This window comes from Festucalex cinctus, chromosome 17, assembly GCF_051991245.1.
Source record: "Festucalex cinctus isolate MCC-2025b chromosome 17, RoL_Fcin_1.0, whole genome shotgun sequence".
Lineage (NCBI taxonomy): Eukaryota > Metazoa > Chordata > Actinopteri > Syngnathiformes > Syngnathidae > Festucalex > Festucalex cinctus.
In genome coordinates this window covers 3707457-3727615 of record NC_135427.1, presented here as the reverse complement: position 1 = coordinate 3727615, position 20159 = coordinate 3707457, and the positions used below count along the sequence as shown (strand labels likewise).

General features: G+C 40.1%; 1 protein-coding gene across 50 annotated transcripts in view; it reads left to right on the top strand.

Annotated features, from left to right (window-relative positions):
- The window catches only part of LOC144004996 (ankyrin-3-like), an 83282-nt gene extending 65491 nt beyond the window's left edge, over positions 1–17791 (top strand). For 46 of the 50 annotated variants that reach the window (XM_077502789.1, XM_077502782.1, XM_077502773.1 and 43 more), the window contains 10 exons: positions 3041–3115; positions 5642–5773; positions 5855–5998; positions 13274–13799; positions 15260–15356; positions 15422–15565; positions 15779–15862; positions 15937–16089; positions 16617–16686; positions 17642–17791. In XM_077502789.1, the coding sequence (XP_077358915.1) occupies positions 3041–3115; positions 5642–5773; positions 5855–5998; positions 13274–13799; positions 15260–15356; positions 15422–15565; positions 15779–15862; positions 15937–16089; positions 16617–16661 (1400 nt within the window). In that variant the 3' untranslated portion in view covers positions 16662–16686; positions 17642–17791. The remainder of the gene's footprint in view (positions 1–3040; positions 3116–5641; positions 5774–5854; positions 5999–13273; positions 13800–15259; positions 15357–15421; positions 15566–15778; positions 15863–15936; positions 16090–16616; positions 16687–17641) is intronic. The other 4 variants (XM_077502812.1, XM_077502811.1, XM_077502784.1 and 1 more) reach the window with 4 other exon arrangements.
- The last annotated feature ends 2368 nt before the right edge of the window (positions 17792–20159 follow it).

The window sequence follows — 20159 nt, the reverse complement described above, 5'->3', positions numbered from 1 at the left end:
ATTCTATTGGTCCTTTGGACACACTTTTGGATACTTTCGAGGATTTGGTTTGCACTTTCTCTCATAACTCAAATTGCCCCTCTGCACCTTCTCAAGAAGAAATGACCCACCCACAAATGTTGAACACCGGTAGCGACACCAGTGAGCCTCGCTTTTAAGATGGCAGTATTAGGTTGTTGGTACTAATAGAACCATCGCTCAGTCAACTAGAAAACAGCAAGTTTTTTGTTGTTGTTTTTTTTAATTATGTAGCAGTAAGAAGCACAGAACCCAGAGAGGTCAAATGCAAATTATGCAAGTCCAGGTTTTCACCCCTTGGAGAATTAATCTCCAAAATTTAGAATTACAGTAATCCAAACCAATGGAGACTTAGTTTTGAAAGCACAAGAGATTAAGAATCGTGTTTACACACAGTTAATAATAATTACATTTAGAGAACAAATCTTAAAGTGTGCACTACAGGAAACAATAAAAGCAATACAAGTAACAAAAGATAAAAGGAAGCAAAAAAGAAATCAAGACAATCGCTTTCCTTGTTTCAAAGCTTCCACCGTCTGTGGAGTCAGTTTATCTGAAAGCCATCCAAAATGTAGAGCAATTGACAGTAGGCATGCACCTTATCCTCTGCACCAAACCATTACCAAGGAAGCTGAACCAAAGTTAGAGAGGCGACCGCACCTTTGAGGAGCGAGGGAGCTGCAGGTCCTTTTCATCACCATCTAGACGAGCTTCTAGACGTTCCTGCCCTGCACGCACCGCTAGCTCCATCAGCACCAGCACCACCGGCACCACATCCTCACCGTCTGCTAGTGCCGAGAGAGCTGAGGTTGAGCAGCCAAGCGGAATGAAGAGTAGGCCGACACTCGGAGGGGAGGAGCAGAAGGAGGAAGGGAGTGAGGTTGATCAACCAGTCACGAGTCCCGTCACCACAAACACGACTAGTTTGTAAACTCTTTGTAAACACCTTGTGTATCTTCTCTTGTGCATGTAGTTGTCGTGGGTGCTCTGTGGTGTCAAGTGTAGCTGTGACTTGTTTGTGTCATCCTTGTGTTGTGTGATAAAGCCCTACTTGGGGTAATTTTGTGATATCTTTTTTTGAAGTGGAAAGTGCAGTCTGGAATTAGTGATGAGCCCTTTTTAAGTTGTCAAGTCTTCAGTGCTGTGCATCCGCACTCACCTTATACCTTTCACGTGAAAGGCCTCTTCGGTTCTAGCATTCTCAATCCCATACAAACTACCAGAAGTCTTAAGCAATCAGACTTAACCTGGCATAATACAGAACAGAATGACCTGAGAGTGGTAGGCCACAAGGCATCCGGACTGCCACAAAGTATAATAATCCGCTTGGCTAGCATCTGGTATCTTCTTGTCAACCATTTTGCAAGTTATCAGTGCACGCAGTAGCAGTCGTATCATGACGGTTCAAGGTTTCCAGTTTGTAGAACGCTCTGTCAAGAAGAGCAGCAGCAAGTAATTGCAGTGTCGGGCCAAAATACGTCTGGCACAGAGGTGTCAATTCTAGGTTCAGTGTTAGATTAGGCCTCTTAATAATTAGATAGGTGACGAGCTAAGCCGTTGTCTCTGTGACCTTTCCTAGCTTGGCGCCTTCCTATCTATTTGCATATTTTTCAGGTTGAAACCAGTACAGACCATCAGGTCACACACTTTCACGTGGCTCGGCTGAGCCGTCCCCCCGTGTTGGTGGGTGGCCAAGACAGTATGAATCGAAGACATTTTGAGCAGATTAGACCTTCTTCAACATCGAGCAGAAAAGGCTCCACAGCTGTGTACTTGATCTTTCTGGCATCCAGTAAATAGTTCAACTGAGAATATGCAGTCTCCTGGTTGTTATTAGTATAGTGAGTGTTAAAATAAAAGAACCGGCGAACGTTACCATCAGAACTTTTACTTTAAAAGTAAAAACTCTGCCACAGTTTGGCTTTAGCCACAAGTGCTTCTATTCAATAGGGAGGTAAACAAGCTCCTGAAGCCGGTTGACTAGAAGCACCTGTGAGTAAAGCCAAACTAGGGCAGTGTTTTTACATTCAGTACCTGGATTTCACACCTCTGACCTAGCGTATACTGTAATTACAAAGTGTGTTTTCCTTCGTATGCCTGAGCCAGGTGAAATTGTCCAGTTACTGCGTATGAAATGGGCTGGTTCTCTGTTTTGGACAAAATCGGGAAACATTGAGGGAAAAAGTGACATCAGACCAAGCTATCCTAATTTGGATCAGCACCAGCAGTCTGGATCACGACGTTAATGAGTTGGTCTGAAGGTCATTTGTGGTGGTTCTTGCTTGGCTCAAGTCGTGACCCCGGTGCTCAAATTTGATGCCAGCGCTTGAGTCGCTAGAACTTAAGAAGCCTCTCTAATGATTGGTAAAAATGTCTTTGAGGAGTGTATGACACTGCTTTTGGAAGCGGCACAGCTAAGGCACCAGGTTGTGGATAATTTGCCACAGTGTGACGTCGGTCTGCTTGCCTGATCTTTGGTGTTGTTTTTACTCTTTTTGGTGCACTGAGAAAACAATTCATCGGCCCAACTTGTACAGACTGATGCTTTCTGATGTCAAGCGGCGGCCCTGAGTTGTTTTCTTCATCTTGGGGAATGTTGCCTGATGGTTTGTGACGTGAAACTTAACTACTAACAATACTACCAAACTTAACTTAACTTGCTTTTCTGGCTTCACAGATCAGTTTTGTGCATTGCTTTTGCAGTAAGCATCATAATAAACATCACAGGGTGTCCACTCTTGAACTGAGAGTGATTGAGGATAGTTTGGCCAGAAAAGTTGAGAGAGTGAGCTGAAACGAGTCTTCTGTTTTCCCACCAACTCTACAACTACTGACTTACATCACCTTATCTATCACATATGTAAGACAGTGTAGACGTAAAATAGACACTTCGTCCATCTTCATTCGTCAAGCGCTCGTGTGTTGTCGTCTCATTCTCAGTATCAGATCTCTTTATTATATTTGTTCATCCATTTGCCTATTTCTAATCATTTTTTTTTCGTGTTGCACTGCCCGGTTTCAGGCCCTCAGAGTCCCTGCGAGAGGACGGACCTCCGCATGGCCATAGTCGCAGACCACCTGGGACTCAGCTGGACTGGTGAGTCCACCACACATGACACTAGTTCTCTGAATGGCAGTTCAGTGGTGGTGTGTGCTGCCATCAGGTGGAAGCTTTGCGTAGTTGAGAAAAAATATTCTGCAGTGGCGTGGTCACAGCAGTCAACATTTCACGTGAGAATCATTCGCAGACATTTTACACCATGGGCGGGCAAAATTTTGTGCGCAAGGGCCGTGTTAGGTTATTTAAATGGACAGATGAGCCAGGACATTTGCAGATGAGGAAAAAAAATATTTGTTAAAATTAATAGTTTTAATCATAAATTATAATCATATTAATTTTGGCTAATTTATTTTTAAAATGTTAAAATGTGAATAATTTTAATAAATAAACCATTCTCATTTTATCATTATTATCATTAATGTAACTGTATTATTAATATTTATTAGACTAGTCTTTAATCGGCTTATTTATGAGAAATATATTAACCCCAATTGTTTTTTTTTTAATTTCAATTATACAAGTAAAATTATTGTTTCAATAGATTTACATACTGTTTTTTTTATTTAAAATTCTCATTATGGAAAATTACATTAAAAAAAAATAAACAATACAAACTAAATGTTATTTGTAATTAATTTACCAGTAATTGCATTTTGCCTATTTAAAATATTGCTACATGCATATATAAAATTGTTTATTTTACTAATTTATTAATTAACTAATTAGTAAACATTTTTAAATATATATGTGCCTTTTTTATTTTCACTTTCTATACACAGTACAAATTTACAATAACATACTATTTACAATAAATACAAATCCAATAAATGTAATTAATGCAAAATGCATACATTTAATTATTGATTTTACAATCAGAAAAAATATTCATAATGGATCAAAGTATCACAGAGCAATGAAACGGTGAGCAGTTAAATCAATGCAATAAATATTACAGGATTATTGAAATGATTGGTGGTCTGGATTAAAGAACAGTTCAGGCCATCCATTTCCCAATCTTCCTTTTAGTCCGTTTAGTTTGAATGTGCATAAACGTAATCACACCACTTCCATGTTGCACACGAGGCATTCGGGGCGTGCCCCTGCAGCCCAGCACATAGCACAAACCAGCCACCTGCACTGCAGCATCACCCCACCCCCCCCCCCCCCCCCCCCCCCCCCGTGCGCGCACGTGTGTGCGTGTGCGCCGTGCCAGTGGGGTTGGGACGCGCCCGTCTGGCCGGTAGGCCGGCAAGCGCTTCTGATCCATTTTTAATGGAGGCGGTGCTGCAGTCAACAAGTGAACACAATGTTCTCTCCACCTTGAATTTACTGCTGGTCGTCATTTAAGCCCCCATCGAGCAGCTCTGCAGTGGGACGAGCACAGACCATCAAATTGCACAGCTGTCAGACACACTTGAGCTTTATGAATAGTGTATGTTTTTGCAAAGGTGGGCAAACATTTTCACTTGGCATGACCTGCCAATGCACCAAGTCTGCCCTGAGGAATTTAATAACGATCATCACCATCACAAATATCAATTTAACAGTTTGTTTTAGGGCTGGGTGCTTAATTGATTTTATTGATTAATTTCAGATTGTTTGTGATTGATTTTTTTTTAGCATGTTCTGTACACTGTGCACTGCTTTTACTAACAAAATATCATCCTGTTCATTCTGTGGCAACTAATGTCAAATTTCTTCATGTGACAGAACGTGCCAAAATAATGTATTAATATAGTACAGTGGAACCATGATTAAACTAACTGGGTGAGAGGAGTCTTTCGTTAGAGCTGATTTGTGGCCTGAAAACATTCAATACAGCACAGGATTCATATTTTGTACTTTTTTTTTTTTTTTTTGTATCATAAAAATGTCAAATACAGTACATTATTAGAAGTAAATATTAAAACAAAAATATGTTCATGGGGCAGCACGGTGGAAGAGTGGTTAGCACGTCCGCCTCCCAGTACGCAAGTTCGAGTCCGGGCTTCGGCCTTTCTGGGTAGCGTTTGCATGTTCTCCCCGTGCCTGCGTGGGTCTTCTCCGGGTACTCCGGTCTCCTCCCCAAAGACGTGCATGGCACGTTATTTGGGCGCTCTGAATTGTCCACAAGTGTGCTTGTGAGTGTGAGTGGTTGTTTGTCTCTGTGTGCCCTTGCGATTGGCTGGCAACCAATTCAGGGTGTGCTCCGCCTACTGCCCGAAGCCAGTTGGGATAGGCTCCAGTACCCCCCCGCGATCCTTGTGTGGAGCAAGGTTCAGAAAATGAATGATAGATGGATGGATGGATGGAATATTATATTATATATAATTCGCCCCTACCAACATGGCCGCCCCATTGACGTGAATTTTAGCCTGCTCTAGTCTACTGTAAGTCTGTTTGTCAACAACAAGAGAGCAGCGCAAGTTGGAAACTCGCGTCTGTGTCTGTTGATGACACCACAGCGCCGCCTACTGGCACTGTGGTGAATTGCAACCAACAGACTTCAAACTAAAAATATCAGACTCAATATTTTAGCACTGACGATGATGTTAAACCGGGTTTTGCTGCGTTTGCTTGCAGAGCTGGCCCGGGAGCTGGAGTTCTCCGTGGAGGAGATCAACTCGATCCGAGTGGAGAACCCAAACTCCCTGACGGCGCAGAGCTTCATGCTGCTAAAGAAATGGGTGCACAGGGACGGTAAAAACGCCACAAGTAAGACAAGGGCGCTGTCGACAATCGTGTTACGTCGCCACAAAAACGAGCTCCTGATGATCCTCTGTCTCCTCTCTCCAGCGGACACTTTAACGGCGGTGCTGACTAAGATCAATCGCTTGGATATTGTGACTTTGCTGGAAGGGCCCATATTTGACTACGGTAACATTTCAGGCACTCGCTGCTTTGCCGATGATAACGCAGTATTCCCGGATCAGTCCGATGGTAAATCGTAGTCCACCCTAGATCCTACACACTTTATATACTCTCCTATGGCCTGATTTACTACGATCCCAAACAACGGGCGCTAAATTGCGTGTTAGCTCACTTGAACAGAAACGTTGCGGGGAAGGCCGTCATAAGAGGGTTTTGCGCTTTAGGTCACTCAAATAGGATTCATTAATTGGAAGTGCTAGTGGAAGACAAACAAACATTGCGTTATAGAAAATAAATAGATCACTGCGATAATTTTGGGCAAACTAACAACCCCATAAAAGCCATCTTTTGTTTGATTTAACCTGACCTAAGTGCATGGCAAATGGATTGTACAGGCATGTCCATCCTGCATAAAATTGTTTTAAAACTTGATACAGAACACCTGGAAAACTGCTGTGGGAGGAAACACATGGAAATGTAGCACTGGAAGGGACTTTTATCTGTGATACAGCATGACACCTTCTTGTGATTGGCTCCAAAATTACATTGCTTTGAATACACGATTCATAATTATTTATTTTTTTACCATCTCAAAACATGTTTAGTGCTCAGCCGCTACGCTGCATTTAAAAACACTAAATCAGCCAGCGCAAATCTTCACAGATTTGATCAATTTCTTGGAGTAACAAACTATGCAGTAATTTAGCGCCGTTGCAATCCTGGTTGCGCCCGGTTAGTAGATCACCCTGTTTGCGTGCGCAATCAAGTTTGCGCCCGTTTTTGCATGTGCCAACCTCGAGTAAATCAGGCCCCCGTAGTCTCTCGCCTTTCCCTCCTTTCACCGCTTCTCACCTGCTCTCTCCGTCTCAGCCGGAACACGCCCGAATCTCGCTAGCGCAGCCAATCACGCCGCCAGGTTCACGCCTAAGATGCCGCTGCAGTCAAATACACAGCAAGGCCTTCAGTATGCCTAAAAATGACACACGGGGGATTTAAAAAGTGTCCGCCTACTTTTGGCCCAAGTGTATAGTATGTTATTTTATATCATGTATGTATGAAAAAGCAACATTTCTTTTATATTTCGTCACCGAAAGGGTTTAAGGCTTTTAATAGGTCTTAAAAAGTCTTAAATTTTGCTTCCTTTGGCATGCTCGTAATGAATTTAGGAAAATTGAAAATTGTTACATATATTTTAACTGTACGATATTTGATTAATTTGTATTTAATTAAATGGGCCAGTATAATTCTAATGAACAAAAAAGTGATCATTTAATTTTAAATTGACAATAAAAAAAAAATATAAAAATAGTTTATATGTAATATAATTGTAAACATTAATTTTATATTTGTTTAATATTAATAAAATGTTATAATTTTAACTTTTTAGTGTCCTTGGATCCCTTGAATAACGCTATACAAGTCCAATAATTTATTATTAAAACCAATTGCATGTTTTTATGTGTTTGCTTTTTTTCTAATATTGATGAGCATGCTTTTGGGCTTGCATAAAACAAACCTGGTTTGATTTATCTTTTTAATACAGTAAACCCTTGCCAATTTGTGAACCCTCACACATTTTTCTGTAGTACAACAAATTTACTGAACTGTGTTCTTTTCTGTTATAAAAATAAAACCTGCACAACTATTTTTCTGAAAAATACACACTTTTTTTTTTTTTCAGGAAATACACTTTTTTTTTTTTTTTTTTTTTTAACTTAACTCTTGTAAGATTACAATTTTTTTCCCCCCTCAAAATATGTTTTTACAGTATTCTAGAAAATATATCATTGCTGCTATGTGAAAAACACTTATGTCCATTATTTTTGTCATTTTTAAAAATATTTTTGGGACGGAAACTGAATGCAGATATCCCAAAAAAATAAAAAAACGACGTGTTTGTCACATAGCAGCAACGATGTGACCTTTTCCCCAGGGGTCATTCCCTGTGACTATCAGGGTTTACTGTATTATTATTTACAAAAGACATCATTAGTTTGCTGGCACTTTCCCTCTACCTTTCTCTCTCCCCTCTGACCATAACGAAATGCCGGCCGTCGCTTCTCTGCCGCCGTCACACCCTGCGGATGACACGTTTCAGACATTTTCACGACTCAGCAACTATTTGGCCTCGGATCGGGACACGTCACGTGACTTTTAAGATGGCTCCCGTGGTCTGAAACGGGTCCCGCGTGGAGCTGGACGGGTCAGAGTTGCGGCAGCGATGAGTTAAAAGCACGGACTAACTCCTCCGACTAACTCCGACGCCTTTTCCGGCGCCGCGTGGAAAAGGCGTCGCCGTTTTTTCCTCACCCCCCCTTAGAGTGTGTGAAGACGTCATCTCCTCGCTTCCTCCCAGCTTCATCCTCAACTAAAGGCCGGCTCGCGTCCTCCTCCTCCTCCACCTCAGACTAACTCCTGCAGAGAAGCCCTGAGTCGGTGCCGCCTCCCCCACCCCCCTCCTCCTCCATCCCCCTGCTAGCCGTAAGATAAATTCCCATACAACCGCACTGCACTCACAATTGTGCGTCCAATGCACTCAGTGCAGAATTATCTCAGAGTGGCCTCCACTCTAATAGATGCCACGTCGCAATTCAAGGTCATCATTACCAAATATAACACGGCAATATTTTTTATTTGTTCGCTCTGTCTGCTGCTCTTTATTTCACGGCACTGGTACTTTATTTTGTAAACTAGAATTAATCCATCCTGAAAGCATTTTTTTCCATATATATTATTTAACTAAATATAATTGTGGGACTCGGTAAAGTGCATTGTAACCAGGAAGTCATAATTTCATAATCTATCTCTCAATTTACTTCATAAACATTCCACATGTATTCAAATCTTAGCATTCAGCTATTAGCATTCCCCAGAAATGGTCTATTTACAAAATTAATGTTGATTATACCAGTACAGATTTTTTTTTTATAGTAATTCTACGTATTTTTAGGTATTGAATTGAGGTTCAGATTTGCATAATATATTTGGGATTTTTTTATTTTATTTTTTTTCCCCATAACTTCAGACAGCACACAGTTAAAACTATTATAAAAACGTTTTTTTTTTGTTTTTTGTTTTTTTATTAGTTTAAAAATATATTTTTAACGGATGAATCACATTTATATTCAATTCAAGTTAAAATTATTACAATCTAAAATTTATTATACTAATATACTGTAATTTTTTTTTAAATATCTAACCAGTATTTATTGAATCTGGGGTAAAATCTGAATAACACAAATATGACCATAGTACCTGTATTTGATATTATAATATATATTACTGTATGATTCTAATAAATCATCGTTCAAAATGTCACATTGTATTTAGAATTTTTTTTTTAAATAATACAAAAAAAAAAACATGTATTTATTTATTTATTTTTATTTATTTTGAGAGCTCACTATTCATTCGGCAGCCTTCCTGAGTCAACATGTCATCATCATCACTCTTTTTTTTTTTTTTTTTTTTTTTTTTTGAGTGTGTGCGTGCGTGTAAATAACTCAATATCATACAATATGTTGCTATTGATGGTAAAATTGATTTGATTTGAAACTGCAAATTAAGGCCTTTAGTAAATAATATCTGGTACTCTGCAGAAAACAAATGACCTATTTGAGATGATGTGGCACATATCAGAGATGTCATTCATCGCTTGAGAGGCATAAATGTGAGTGCAGTTGCATTGAAGAGCAACCCAAAAATCTCAAATCTTTTCTCCTCCTCAAACTTCTCGGAATGTGAGCGCCTGGATCCCAAGTCTGTTTGACGATTCAGCGATCACATGGTCAAGGGTTCATGCGTCACCTCCTGTTTGTTTGCTGTCTTCATCAACATTTTAACATTCCTGTCTTTTGTCCGTTTTTGTTTGTCGTGTTTGTGCGCTGCTTTAAATCAGCCCCAAAACCTCTCAGATCTCCCACTTACTTCCCATGTCCCCGAACGCCTCATGCCGACGTCCCCGCTATTTGTTCTTCCTTGCAAAAAATCCCTCCCGCCGCCTCACCTCCTTCGCCTCCCTCCGTCTTCCGCTTCCCCTCGCCCCCCGCCTCCCCGCCCGTCTACCTCCTCCCCGTCGCTCCGGTCCTGCCCCACCTGGGCGAACTCCCGTACTCCCCCCCGATGCCCTCCTCGCCGTCCAGCCCCCTCAGCTGCTCCTCCTCCTCCTCCTCTCGTCCTCCTGCCATCTTCTCCTTCCCCTCGCCACCTCCCCCTTTCTCCTCATCCCCTTCCTACCCTTCGCCTCCTTCCCCTTTCTCCTCCCTCTCTCCTCCTCCTCCTCCTCCTCTTCTCCCCACTTCTTCCTCCTCCCCTCCATCCCCCCTCCCTCCTGGCGTCCCCTCTCACTTCAAGCGCGACCTTTCCGTCCCCGAGGTGTACATCTAGATCAGATTTGCTTAATAACCTTGATCCGCTAACCCATCTGGATCTTAATGCCAGATAATCCCCGTTATCTAAAATAAATAAATAAATACTTTCAGCTGTCCAAAGCGAGGCTACAAGACGTCCCAGATCTGCTAGCTTACCTGCCTGGATGCTAATGGCGTCATCTTGTGCATATTAGGGAATTCCTTTGTAAATATTAAATACTTTAACCAAAAGCATTGTTTCCCAAACTTTATTAAGCCAAGTCACTTTTTTTTTTTTTTTTTTTTTTACAGTTGAAAAATCTAATGGTAAAACACCAAACAAAAATGTCACAAAACTCAGTGTACGCATTAGGGATGTCATGATAAGGGCAATATCGTGATATCGTGATATTAAAACTGCCACAATATCTTCGCTGTCATGTTTACAATATTTAAAAGGAACACATCTGTTAAAAAAAGTCAGGTTGATTTCCATTTTGTGCAGTTCTATCACCCTCTAGTGGCTATTTTATTAGTGCAATTTAATTTTCATTAGGGATGTTTTGGCCTTCTATGTTTAAAATCTACGCTAATTGTCAGATGAAGGGGAACCAAATTAGCTTGTGAAGCGATCAATGTGTGCTTGCATTAGTAATTAAGAGCCTCACTGTTGTTATTCGAGATTGTAGGTGGTTTATATGCATTGCTGTTATGTACAAAAGCACAATATTGTTGTTGTTTTTTTTAGTACGAGCTCTTTTTTTATATATTGTGATCTTTTTTTTTAAATATTGCCAACGCCCCCACAATATCGTGATAATTATCGTATCGTGACCTTCATTTCGTGATAATATCGTATCATGATGTTTGGATATCGTGACATCCCTAGTACGCATATACCTAGACCGGATTTGCTTACCCGATCCGCATCCTCTTTTGGTAAATGTAAAACAGAAATAAGCAACCACTTTGATGCCAAAATGTGACTTCTTGAGGTGGCTTGAAAGAGAATGAATGTATTGTCAGTTAGGTGCAAAATCATTGTACTGTCGTTTTTCATTTCTGTGTCCATCTTGTGGCAAGCTGCTTTAAAAGTTACACGCACAAATGTGGCCAAGGATGCGAGTATTTCTCCCATGAAGCACCTTGATGTATTGGAGCTAACCAAAGAAAGGCTCAAATGTTTCTTATTGGGTCTTGTATAGGGTGGTCTTCAGAGATTTATCATGCTAGGTGTCTCCTTGTTAACGTTAACATTAGTATTTTCACAGAGGTGTTATAAGGTACCACATTCGTCAAAACACTGTAACAATTGTAATCGTGCGCACGAGTCCGACTTATGTTCGTATTACAACTTTTGTTTAAGTCCCGAGTTAGAATCCTCTTTCGTGAAAGGCATTTAGTCGCCTATGCCTTGCATGACGCATCCGAGCAGGGAATTCCGCTCATCTCTTGCGGGTTCTCGCATTTAGATAATTAGGGTTTGGAATGGCACTTTCAACACGAAGAGGCTTGGCTGAGTGTTGGGTGGTAAATTTTACGCGCTGGTTACAGCTTCCCGCTATCCCCTTGCAGAACTTAGCCCAGGGGTGGGTAAAGTATGGCCCAGAGGCCACATGGGGCCTATACATTTAACTCATTGAAACCCAAAAACGTATAAATACGTTTTTCAATTTTTTTGTCCTTCCCTACCAAATGCGTGTTTGTACTTTTTTTTTTTTTTTTTTTTTTTTATACTAGAGCACACAGAAGGCTTTGATGCACCTTCTAACCTGAAGAGGTCGCTTAAAGTAATGTTAGTTATTACAAAAAAGGCCAGCAGGTGGCAGCAGAGTATAAGAGATCTGTTTTTGCCAGTGTTTTGAACAGGTTTGTGAATACTGATGAAACTTATATATATTCTAATGCTAATTGCTGCAATTTTTTTTTTTTTTTTTTTTTTTTTTTTTTTTTTTTAGCCGATGAAAGAAGAGACTTTCTTTTGGTAGGTCCCATGTTTTTATAGCAATAGAACACAATATTCCGTAGACCTTGCAAAATCAGTCAATATCATTGAATTAATAAATAAAATTTAAAATGATTAATTATTTTATCAATAAGATTAACTACGTATTTTACATATAAATTTAATGTTTTTTATATTCGATTGTATATTGATTGTCAACACAATTGTAAATGTTATTTATTTATTTAAATTGAATATTTTTTTCACACACATTTTTATATTTTTTTATTTGTTGTTTTTTTTTTTAATAATAAATGCGAACCATTCAGTTAGTTAAATAATGTATAGTGCATTTTTTTTTAATCATATTGAATAATAGGTTAATCAATTCACCCGCTCATTTATTAAAATTTATTTATTTACTTTAATAACTGGTTAATTGATTTATTGACATACTTTTTTATTTTCCTGTTTTATTATAAGCAGTTCGTAAAATGGATGGATGGATAGATAAATGCCAATTAAAGTACATAATTTAATAATAATAATAATAATAATAATAATATGAGATTTTTACTTACAATACCATTTCAATACCATTTAAAAGTTTGGGATCACTTATTAATGTCCTTATTGTTGTTTTTTGTTTTGTTTTTTTAACCACATTTACAATGTCTCGACTGTTTGTGTGATAAATGTAATGCTAACTTCATGGGGGAAAATATTTTTATTTCAAAAAAAAAAAAAAAAGGATATTTATATGACCTGAAACTTCAGAATATTTTTTTTCATTCCTCATCTGCAACTGACATGGCTCATTTGTCTCTTTTAAAAATCAAATGTGTCCTTTTGAGTAGCGAAGTCTGCCCACCCCTGCCAGCCGGTGTTGTAAGGGGCTTGCGACGTGCTTTGTGTGGCTTTTCAACAAGCGGCCGCCTCTTTCGCCCCGTCATTTCATCACCTCCATCACTTTTCATCCCTCTTTTCTTCCCTCGCTGTGTCCTACCCTCCCTCCACGCTAACCCTGCTGTCCTCCTGCCGTCCACGCAGGATACCACCAAATAGACGCGGAGCTGCGAACCCCCCCTGACCTCTGCTGCGCGCCCCCCACCCCGCTGCGCTCCGACGACTTTTTGCGCGAAGGCGGCGTAGTAGACACCCCTAGCAGGCCTAGCGAGCTCCCCCTGGTCCGAGAGCCCCCTTTGGTGCGCGTGGAGGACACGAGCGAGTCGCCCGACAACGACAGGAGGGCGGCCCAGCGGCGAGCGATGTTCGAGGGTGCTTACGCTCCCTACGCGAGGCAGGGAGGGCGCCGCGAAGAGGAGGAGGAGGACGACGACGACGACGAGGACGAGATGACCCAGGAGAGGCTGCAGAGTCTCCTGGAGGACATCAAGCTGGAGGAGGAGGGCCTGGAGGACGAGGAGATGACGGAGGAGAAGGTGCATGCCATCCTGGAGCAAGTGCGGCAGGCGGAAAAAGACTTGTGTTCACTTCCAGGCTGGAGAGGAGCCGATGCGGTGAGCGCCGTGGATGAGGCGACGGCGCAGCTTGGCCCCGCCGCCGAGGAGGGCAGGTACGGATGCTGAATGCTAAGCTAATGCTAACTTATTCTAATGGGTTTAAATGTCTGTCTGTCCACATCATTCCATGTCTTTCAATATCATTCTCAATCATTCCATAGCTTTTAAGCGCTATAAATCTGAAATCTGATGCGATTTTATTATTATTATTATCATTCCACATCATTCCAAATATTTCAGTCATTTTATATCATTATTTCATTCAGTGTCATTCCACATGATTACATATCTTTCAATGTCATTGCGTATCATTCCACAATTTTCATCCACACGTTTCACATTATTCACGAATATCTTTGCACATCAGTCCATAATATTCAAAATTAATCCGCATCATTCCATGTCTTTCAATATCCATCCATCCATTTCTGAACCGCTTGCTCCTCACAAATGTTGTGGGGGGTGCTGGAGCCTATCCCAGCTGGCTATGGGCAGTAGGCGGTGTACACCCTGAACTGGTTGCCAGCCAATCACAGGGCATCTTTCAATATCATTCCATATATTTCAATATCATACCGAATCATTCCATATCTTTCAATATGATTCCACATCATTCCATCTATTTCAATGCCATTTGATATCATTACACGTCATTCAGTATCATTCCTCATGAATTATTCTGCATCATTCCATGTATTTCAGTATCATTCCATATCTTTCAATATCATCCCATGTCTTTCTTTATTCTGAATCATTCCATGTATTTTAAGCACAATATAAATCTCATGCATTATTATCATTGTTAATGACATTCCAAATATTTAAGTCAGTTTATATCATTCTGTCATTCAGTATCATTCCACATGGTTACATATCTTTCAATGTCATTCCATAATTTTCATCGACACATTTCACATTGTTCACTATCATTGCACAACAGTCCATAATCTTCAAAATTATTCCGCATCATTTCATGTCTTTCAATATCATTCCGTATATTTCAGTATCATACCGAATCATTCCATATCTTCATAATGATTACACATCATTCCATTTCTATTTGTCATTTTATATCATTCAATATCATTATACGTTATTCAATATCATTGCACATGAATCCATATATTTCAATGTTCAATTCCATATCATTCAATATTATTCCACATATTTCATCAACACTCTTTTCACCAATATCATTCCAAATTAGTCCATATTATTTAATATAATTCCATATCTTTCAATATGTGTTTTGAATGTCATTTTATAGCATTCAGTATGATTCCACGTGAGTCCATATCTTTCAATGAGTTTCCATATCGCGCAATATTATTCCACGTTTTTCATCAGCAGATTGCACATTTTTCACCAATACTGTTCCACATCATTTCACAACATCGGTTTGATATGGTCTCTCTTTATATCACAGGATTTTTCCTTTAGTAGGCGAATCTGTCACGTAATGCCCAGTGATAAACAAAGTTCACTGTACTGTACGTTTGTCTGTTTCTCTCAGTCCTGATAGTCTGGCCGACTCGTTGGAACAGCCAGCTCAGAGCAGCAAGAAAGAGGAAGAGGAGCAAGGAGGCGACCGGTCAGCTCGCAGAGTCCAGGTGAGAAAACGCGCTCCAAACGTGTTGCGGAGCGCCAGTGAACTCCTGGAAAACGTTGCTCGCAGTGGGCGCAAAATGTCCAGTGTGAGCGTGTCTTTGATGATGATGATGATGCGGAGGGTGAGGAAGAGTTGGAGGAGGAAGAGTCCAGCTCGGAGGAGGAGACCACTGTGACCACCAGGGTGTTTCGCAGGCGGGTCATACTGAAGGTGTGTGACGTCTGCTGTGCGGTGTGTGCAACAACTGACAACAACTGGCGGGGGCGCTCTAAAGCAGCTTGATTAGCTTAGCAACGGGACGCTAGCAGCTTGTTGCTTGCGTGTGGCGATACGGAGGGTACGATGGGCCCCGAGTTGCGAGTTTGGACTTTTTCTTCTAACAATCGTCGTCTAATTTGTGACCTTCCCACTCGCCTCCTCCAGGGGGAGGAGGCCCGCAACGTTCCCGGTGAATCCGTGACGGAGGAGCAGTTCACCGACAGCGACGGCAATCTGGTCACCCGAAAAGTAACCTCGCCGCCTCGTCGTTGTACTGCACGCGCACGGACGGGCCTGTCGTCACCGTCTATCTATTCACGCAGGTGATCAGAAAAGTGGTGCGGCGCGTGGTTGGCTCGGAGCGAAAGGATGCGGTCGGCGAGGAAGGGCGCGCTGTTGTCGCCGTAGCGACGAGCGGCGGCGCAGGAGGGGGGAAGGGCAAGAGGCGGGGCAAACGTTCCCGGCAGGGCCACAAGGTTGCCGTAGTCGTGTGATTTTGTTTGTGTGTGTGCGCTTTTTGTGTTTTGTCAAAGATCATACATGTACTGTAGCTAGTAATGCATTGTTTGCCGCGGCCAGCAGGTGGCGACGGATTGCAATAAAACAGTTGTGACATCGTTCATGATTGGTTTTATTGTGTGGTTGTTGTGGGTGTGTGTATAATGTGTAGAGCCAAGTTGAAATTTGCAGGCGTCTGTTGTGCTTTTGATGCTAGTAGTGTGAGCTAAGCTAACATACAATTAGGGCTGACGATTCAATTAATTTGTACCGTACGGGTCCGTTATTCTAACAGTAGTCATCGTCTCAAGAGTCTCTGCAGTGCTGTGTTGTTTCCAACAAATAACACGATGTGAAAAATGTGTTCCTAAAAATTGTTCCGTTTGTCGTGCTAATGCGCCAACATTAGCGGAATTAGCTTCTATCTTTTTTGTTGGTTTACGTCAAGCCTGACCAAGACAATAAAGCTAACTTTTCTTCTTTGTGTTTTGGTGTGTCTGCCCAGTCGGGAAACGGGAACAACAAACCGGGAAGGAAAAGTCACTCGTAACGGCAGCATCTCCCATCGCACCCTGGTAAGTAGGCCATAAATAAATGACAAATATATAATAGCAGCTCTTTATAATTAGATTCAAAATAAATATGCAACCAAACTTTTAATATAGTCATCATGGAAATCTTATTCTTCATAAAAGGATTGAAGTTCCCTCATTTAGTACATTTTAACATTATACAAACGATGTGCAAGGCTAATAATAATATCATACTAATAAATATTTAAATTTAACATAAAATAAATAAAATATCAAAACAATATAACATTTTATATTTAAATATTTTATACATTTTAATGAGTAATTGGTTAATAACTGTAGTTAAATTGGTTATAAAAGATTCAATTAAAAATGTGTAATTTTTTGTTTTAAGACAAACCATTTTACATATACATTTAACAAACTTTCATTACTTAATAAAATTATTGGTTAATTAATTATAATTAAATTACCAGTAAAAATCAATAAGTTATCTTATTATTATTTTTTATTAAATATTATTATCTTTTATTAAAATTAACAAAAATCTACGTTATTTTTTTAATTAGCAGTTTTTGCTCGTGCATTTTTTTTAATGTATTTTAATCAAATAATTGTTTAATGAATAAATGTGAATTTTATAAATAGAAAAAGAATTTTATACTTACGTTCAACATTTTAAGTTTTTTTTTTTAGGATAATCTGGAAAAAAAAAAGAAAAATACAGTATTTTATTATTTAAATAACCCATTTAATATGTTAATTGTATTTCAATTAGTTAATAATTAATATTAAACTGTTAATCATTTTAACAGAAATTTCTTTTTAATTTTTTATTTTGTGCAACTGTTTAATCCAGTGTCCGAAACGCGAATGTTTATCAAAATTAATCCACCATATTGGATTTAAAAACAAATTCCAGCATCCTTTTGCAGGGTTTGTCACTTGTATTTTATTTATTTATTTATTTATTTTTTACCTTGTCCATCATTTGCAGGTCTGCTGCCTGTGACGTCACCACATACTCACCCAGCACACTCCAGCTTGGAGGGAAAACGGACAAATGGGCGACGTATGGTCACGTACAACAAGGACACCTTTTGTTTTTGTTTTGTTTTTTTAACACAGAGCAAGACGATACTTAATTTGGCATGAGCGAGCATGTCGACACACCAGAAGAAACTGCCTCCGGATCATCAGGAGACGACAAACGGGACGCTCGCAGATGCTCTCGTCTTCGACGTAACCAGACGTCACGCGAGGAGACCCACAGATTAGCGGGACGCCTTATTTGGTCACGTTTCCTCCTGGAACCTGACCATGTGGTGATGAATTCTTTTTTTTAAACGAGTGTACATATATAAATGGCACCGGATGAAACAATCAGTCGCTTCGCAAAACTCGTTTATGCACCGATTGGAGGCTGCTCGGACCCGACGAAAAACAACAAGCGTGTGTGGGAAGGACATTTCTCTGCCGTGTGTGTTTGCGCGTGGACTGCATGTGACGCCACTTTTTTTTTTTTCAGCTTCAATTCTCTCTCCTTGCATAATCCAAAGCACTGGAATGCACTTGGAGAGGCGGCGACAACTAGCACATACTTTGTCTTTGCAATAATAAGAATAATTATCATGATAATAATGCAAAGCTACATTCTTGTGCTTCACGTGAAAACGCATCAGGCTTTTCGAACGGGACTGTTTTGATGATTTGGATTATCCAGCCATCCATTTTCTCAAGTGCTTGTTCACATGAGGGAAACGAGTTTAATCCCAGCTGACTCTTGGGCGAGAGGCGAAGTTCACCCTGGACCAGTCGCCAGCCAATCGCAGGGCACATTTAGACAAGTACTCACACTCCCATTCACACCTGTGGACAATTTCAAGCCTTCAATGAAGCTAACATGCATGTTATTTTTTTGGAATGTGGGAGGAAGGACATGTTAACTGCAAAGAACGGAACCCCCAAACCTCAGAACTGTGAGGCAGACGTGCTTACCACTAGTCCACTGTGCTGCCCCTATATGAATTATTTTATATTTAATTAACACAAGAACAGATAATCACATTTTTACCTGCATATTCCAAATTTATGTGTTTATACTGGTACTTTAACACTGTTTGAAAAAAAAAATCATCTTTTATGTTCCTGCGTGAAATTTATATTTTTCATTTTTATTGCATATGAAGAGCGTCTTTAACCTTCCCTGATGATTGATAAATCAACATGTATGACACCACCAACATAGCCTACACTGGATGATCCGAGACGTTATTTAAGCAGAACAAAAATAAATTGTGTTTAAATTGAAGCCTCTGTTGTTGTTGTTGTTGTTTTTCTGCTCATTTTACTTCATTGGGCACATCTACAAACAAAACAAACAAAACGTTGATACTTGAGTTAATATGAATGAAAGGGCGGTGTAATTTTGAGGCGTAATGTCGACATCTAGTGGACAAAAGCGTGAACAACAGCGCGTTTTGGAGTCTTCTGCGCATGAGCAGCATCTCATGTAGTGCCCCCTTTCCACCGCGGGGTGCGTGCGAGTGTTTCTTACTAGGCACAGTTTTCGCCGAAGAAGAAAAGTGGCAACAGCCGCTTCAAAGCTAGCGGCGCGTAAAGGAAAAAATACACTTATTTTCCTTCCCGCTAGCTACTTACTTGAATTTTAAACGTGTTCCAATTTGGACTTGACTCTGTCACGCCGGTAAATTGTCTTTTTATTGTTTATACAGACGAACATCGACAAGCACACGTGTGTTTTCCCTAGCTGCAGATCAAGGAGTGGCTGAACATGGGGGTTGGACCTAAACGTTTTGGTTTTGAGATGTAAATAACATCAAAGTGGTAATTTTTTTTTTTGCCACTTTCAAGTCGGTAAAACGCCTTTTACATACAATACATTACACATTACCTCCATTTGAATGTGATACTTTTCTTTACAACTATTAAGTTACGGTGTAGTTCTCAGTTTCAATTCCTACTCATATAATATGAGTCGGGGACTCATATCAAATATATTATCAGATGGTAGAACATCTTATGTACCAAATGTGTAGCCCCAATGGCAACCTGGTGTCAATTTGACATTAGAGTCTGACATGAGAGCACCCACTGGGGAAGATGCTGCCCGAAAACATTAATTGCAGAAAGTGCACTTAGGTTTTAGTACGTTACCTGTGTACAGGCTATTAGGCTGACATCAAATTTAAATGTTGCTTTTCTTCTCTAGATTCTATCACGTTGTACCAGATTACACCACATAAGAACTACTTCCATCTGTGTATCTTTTCTCCCGTCAGGTAAGTTCATTGCAATGTGTCAATAATCATTTCATAACCAGGTATATAAACACAGCAACTAATGTGGTGTATTTGTGTGTTTCTACCCTAGAGTATGTCTGACAGAAATAAAGAAGGTAATCAATAAATCATTCACTTGATTTAGAGTATTATAAGGCATAATAACAGGATTTGAATGTCATTTTTTTAATGCATGACCTCACTCTCGGCATA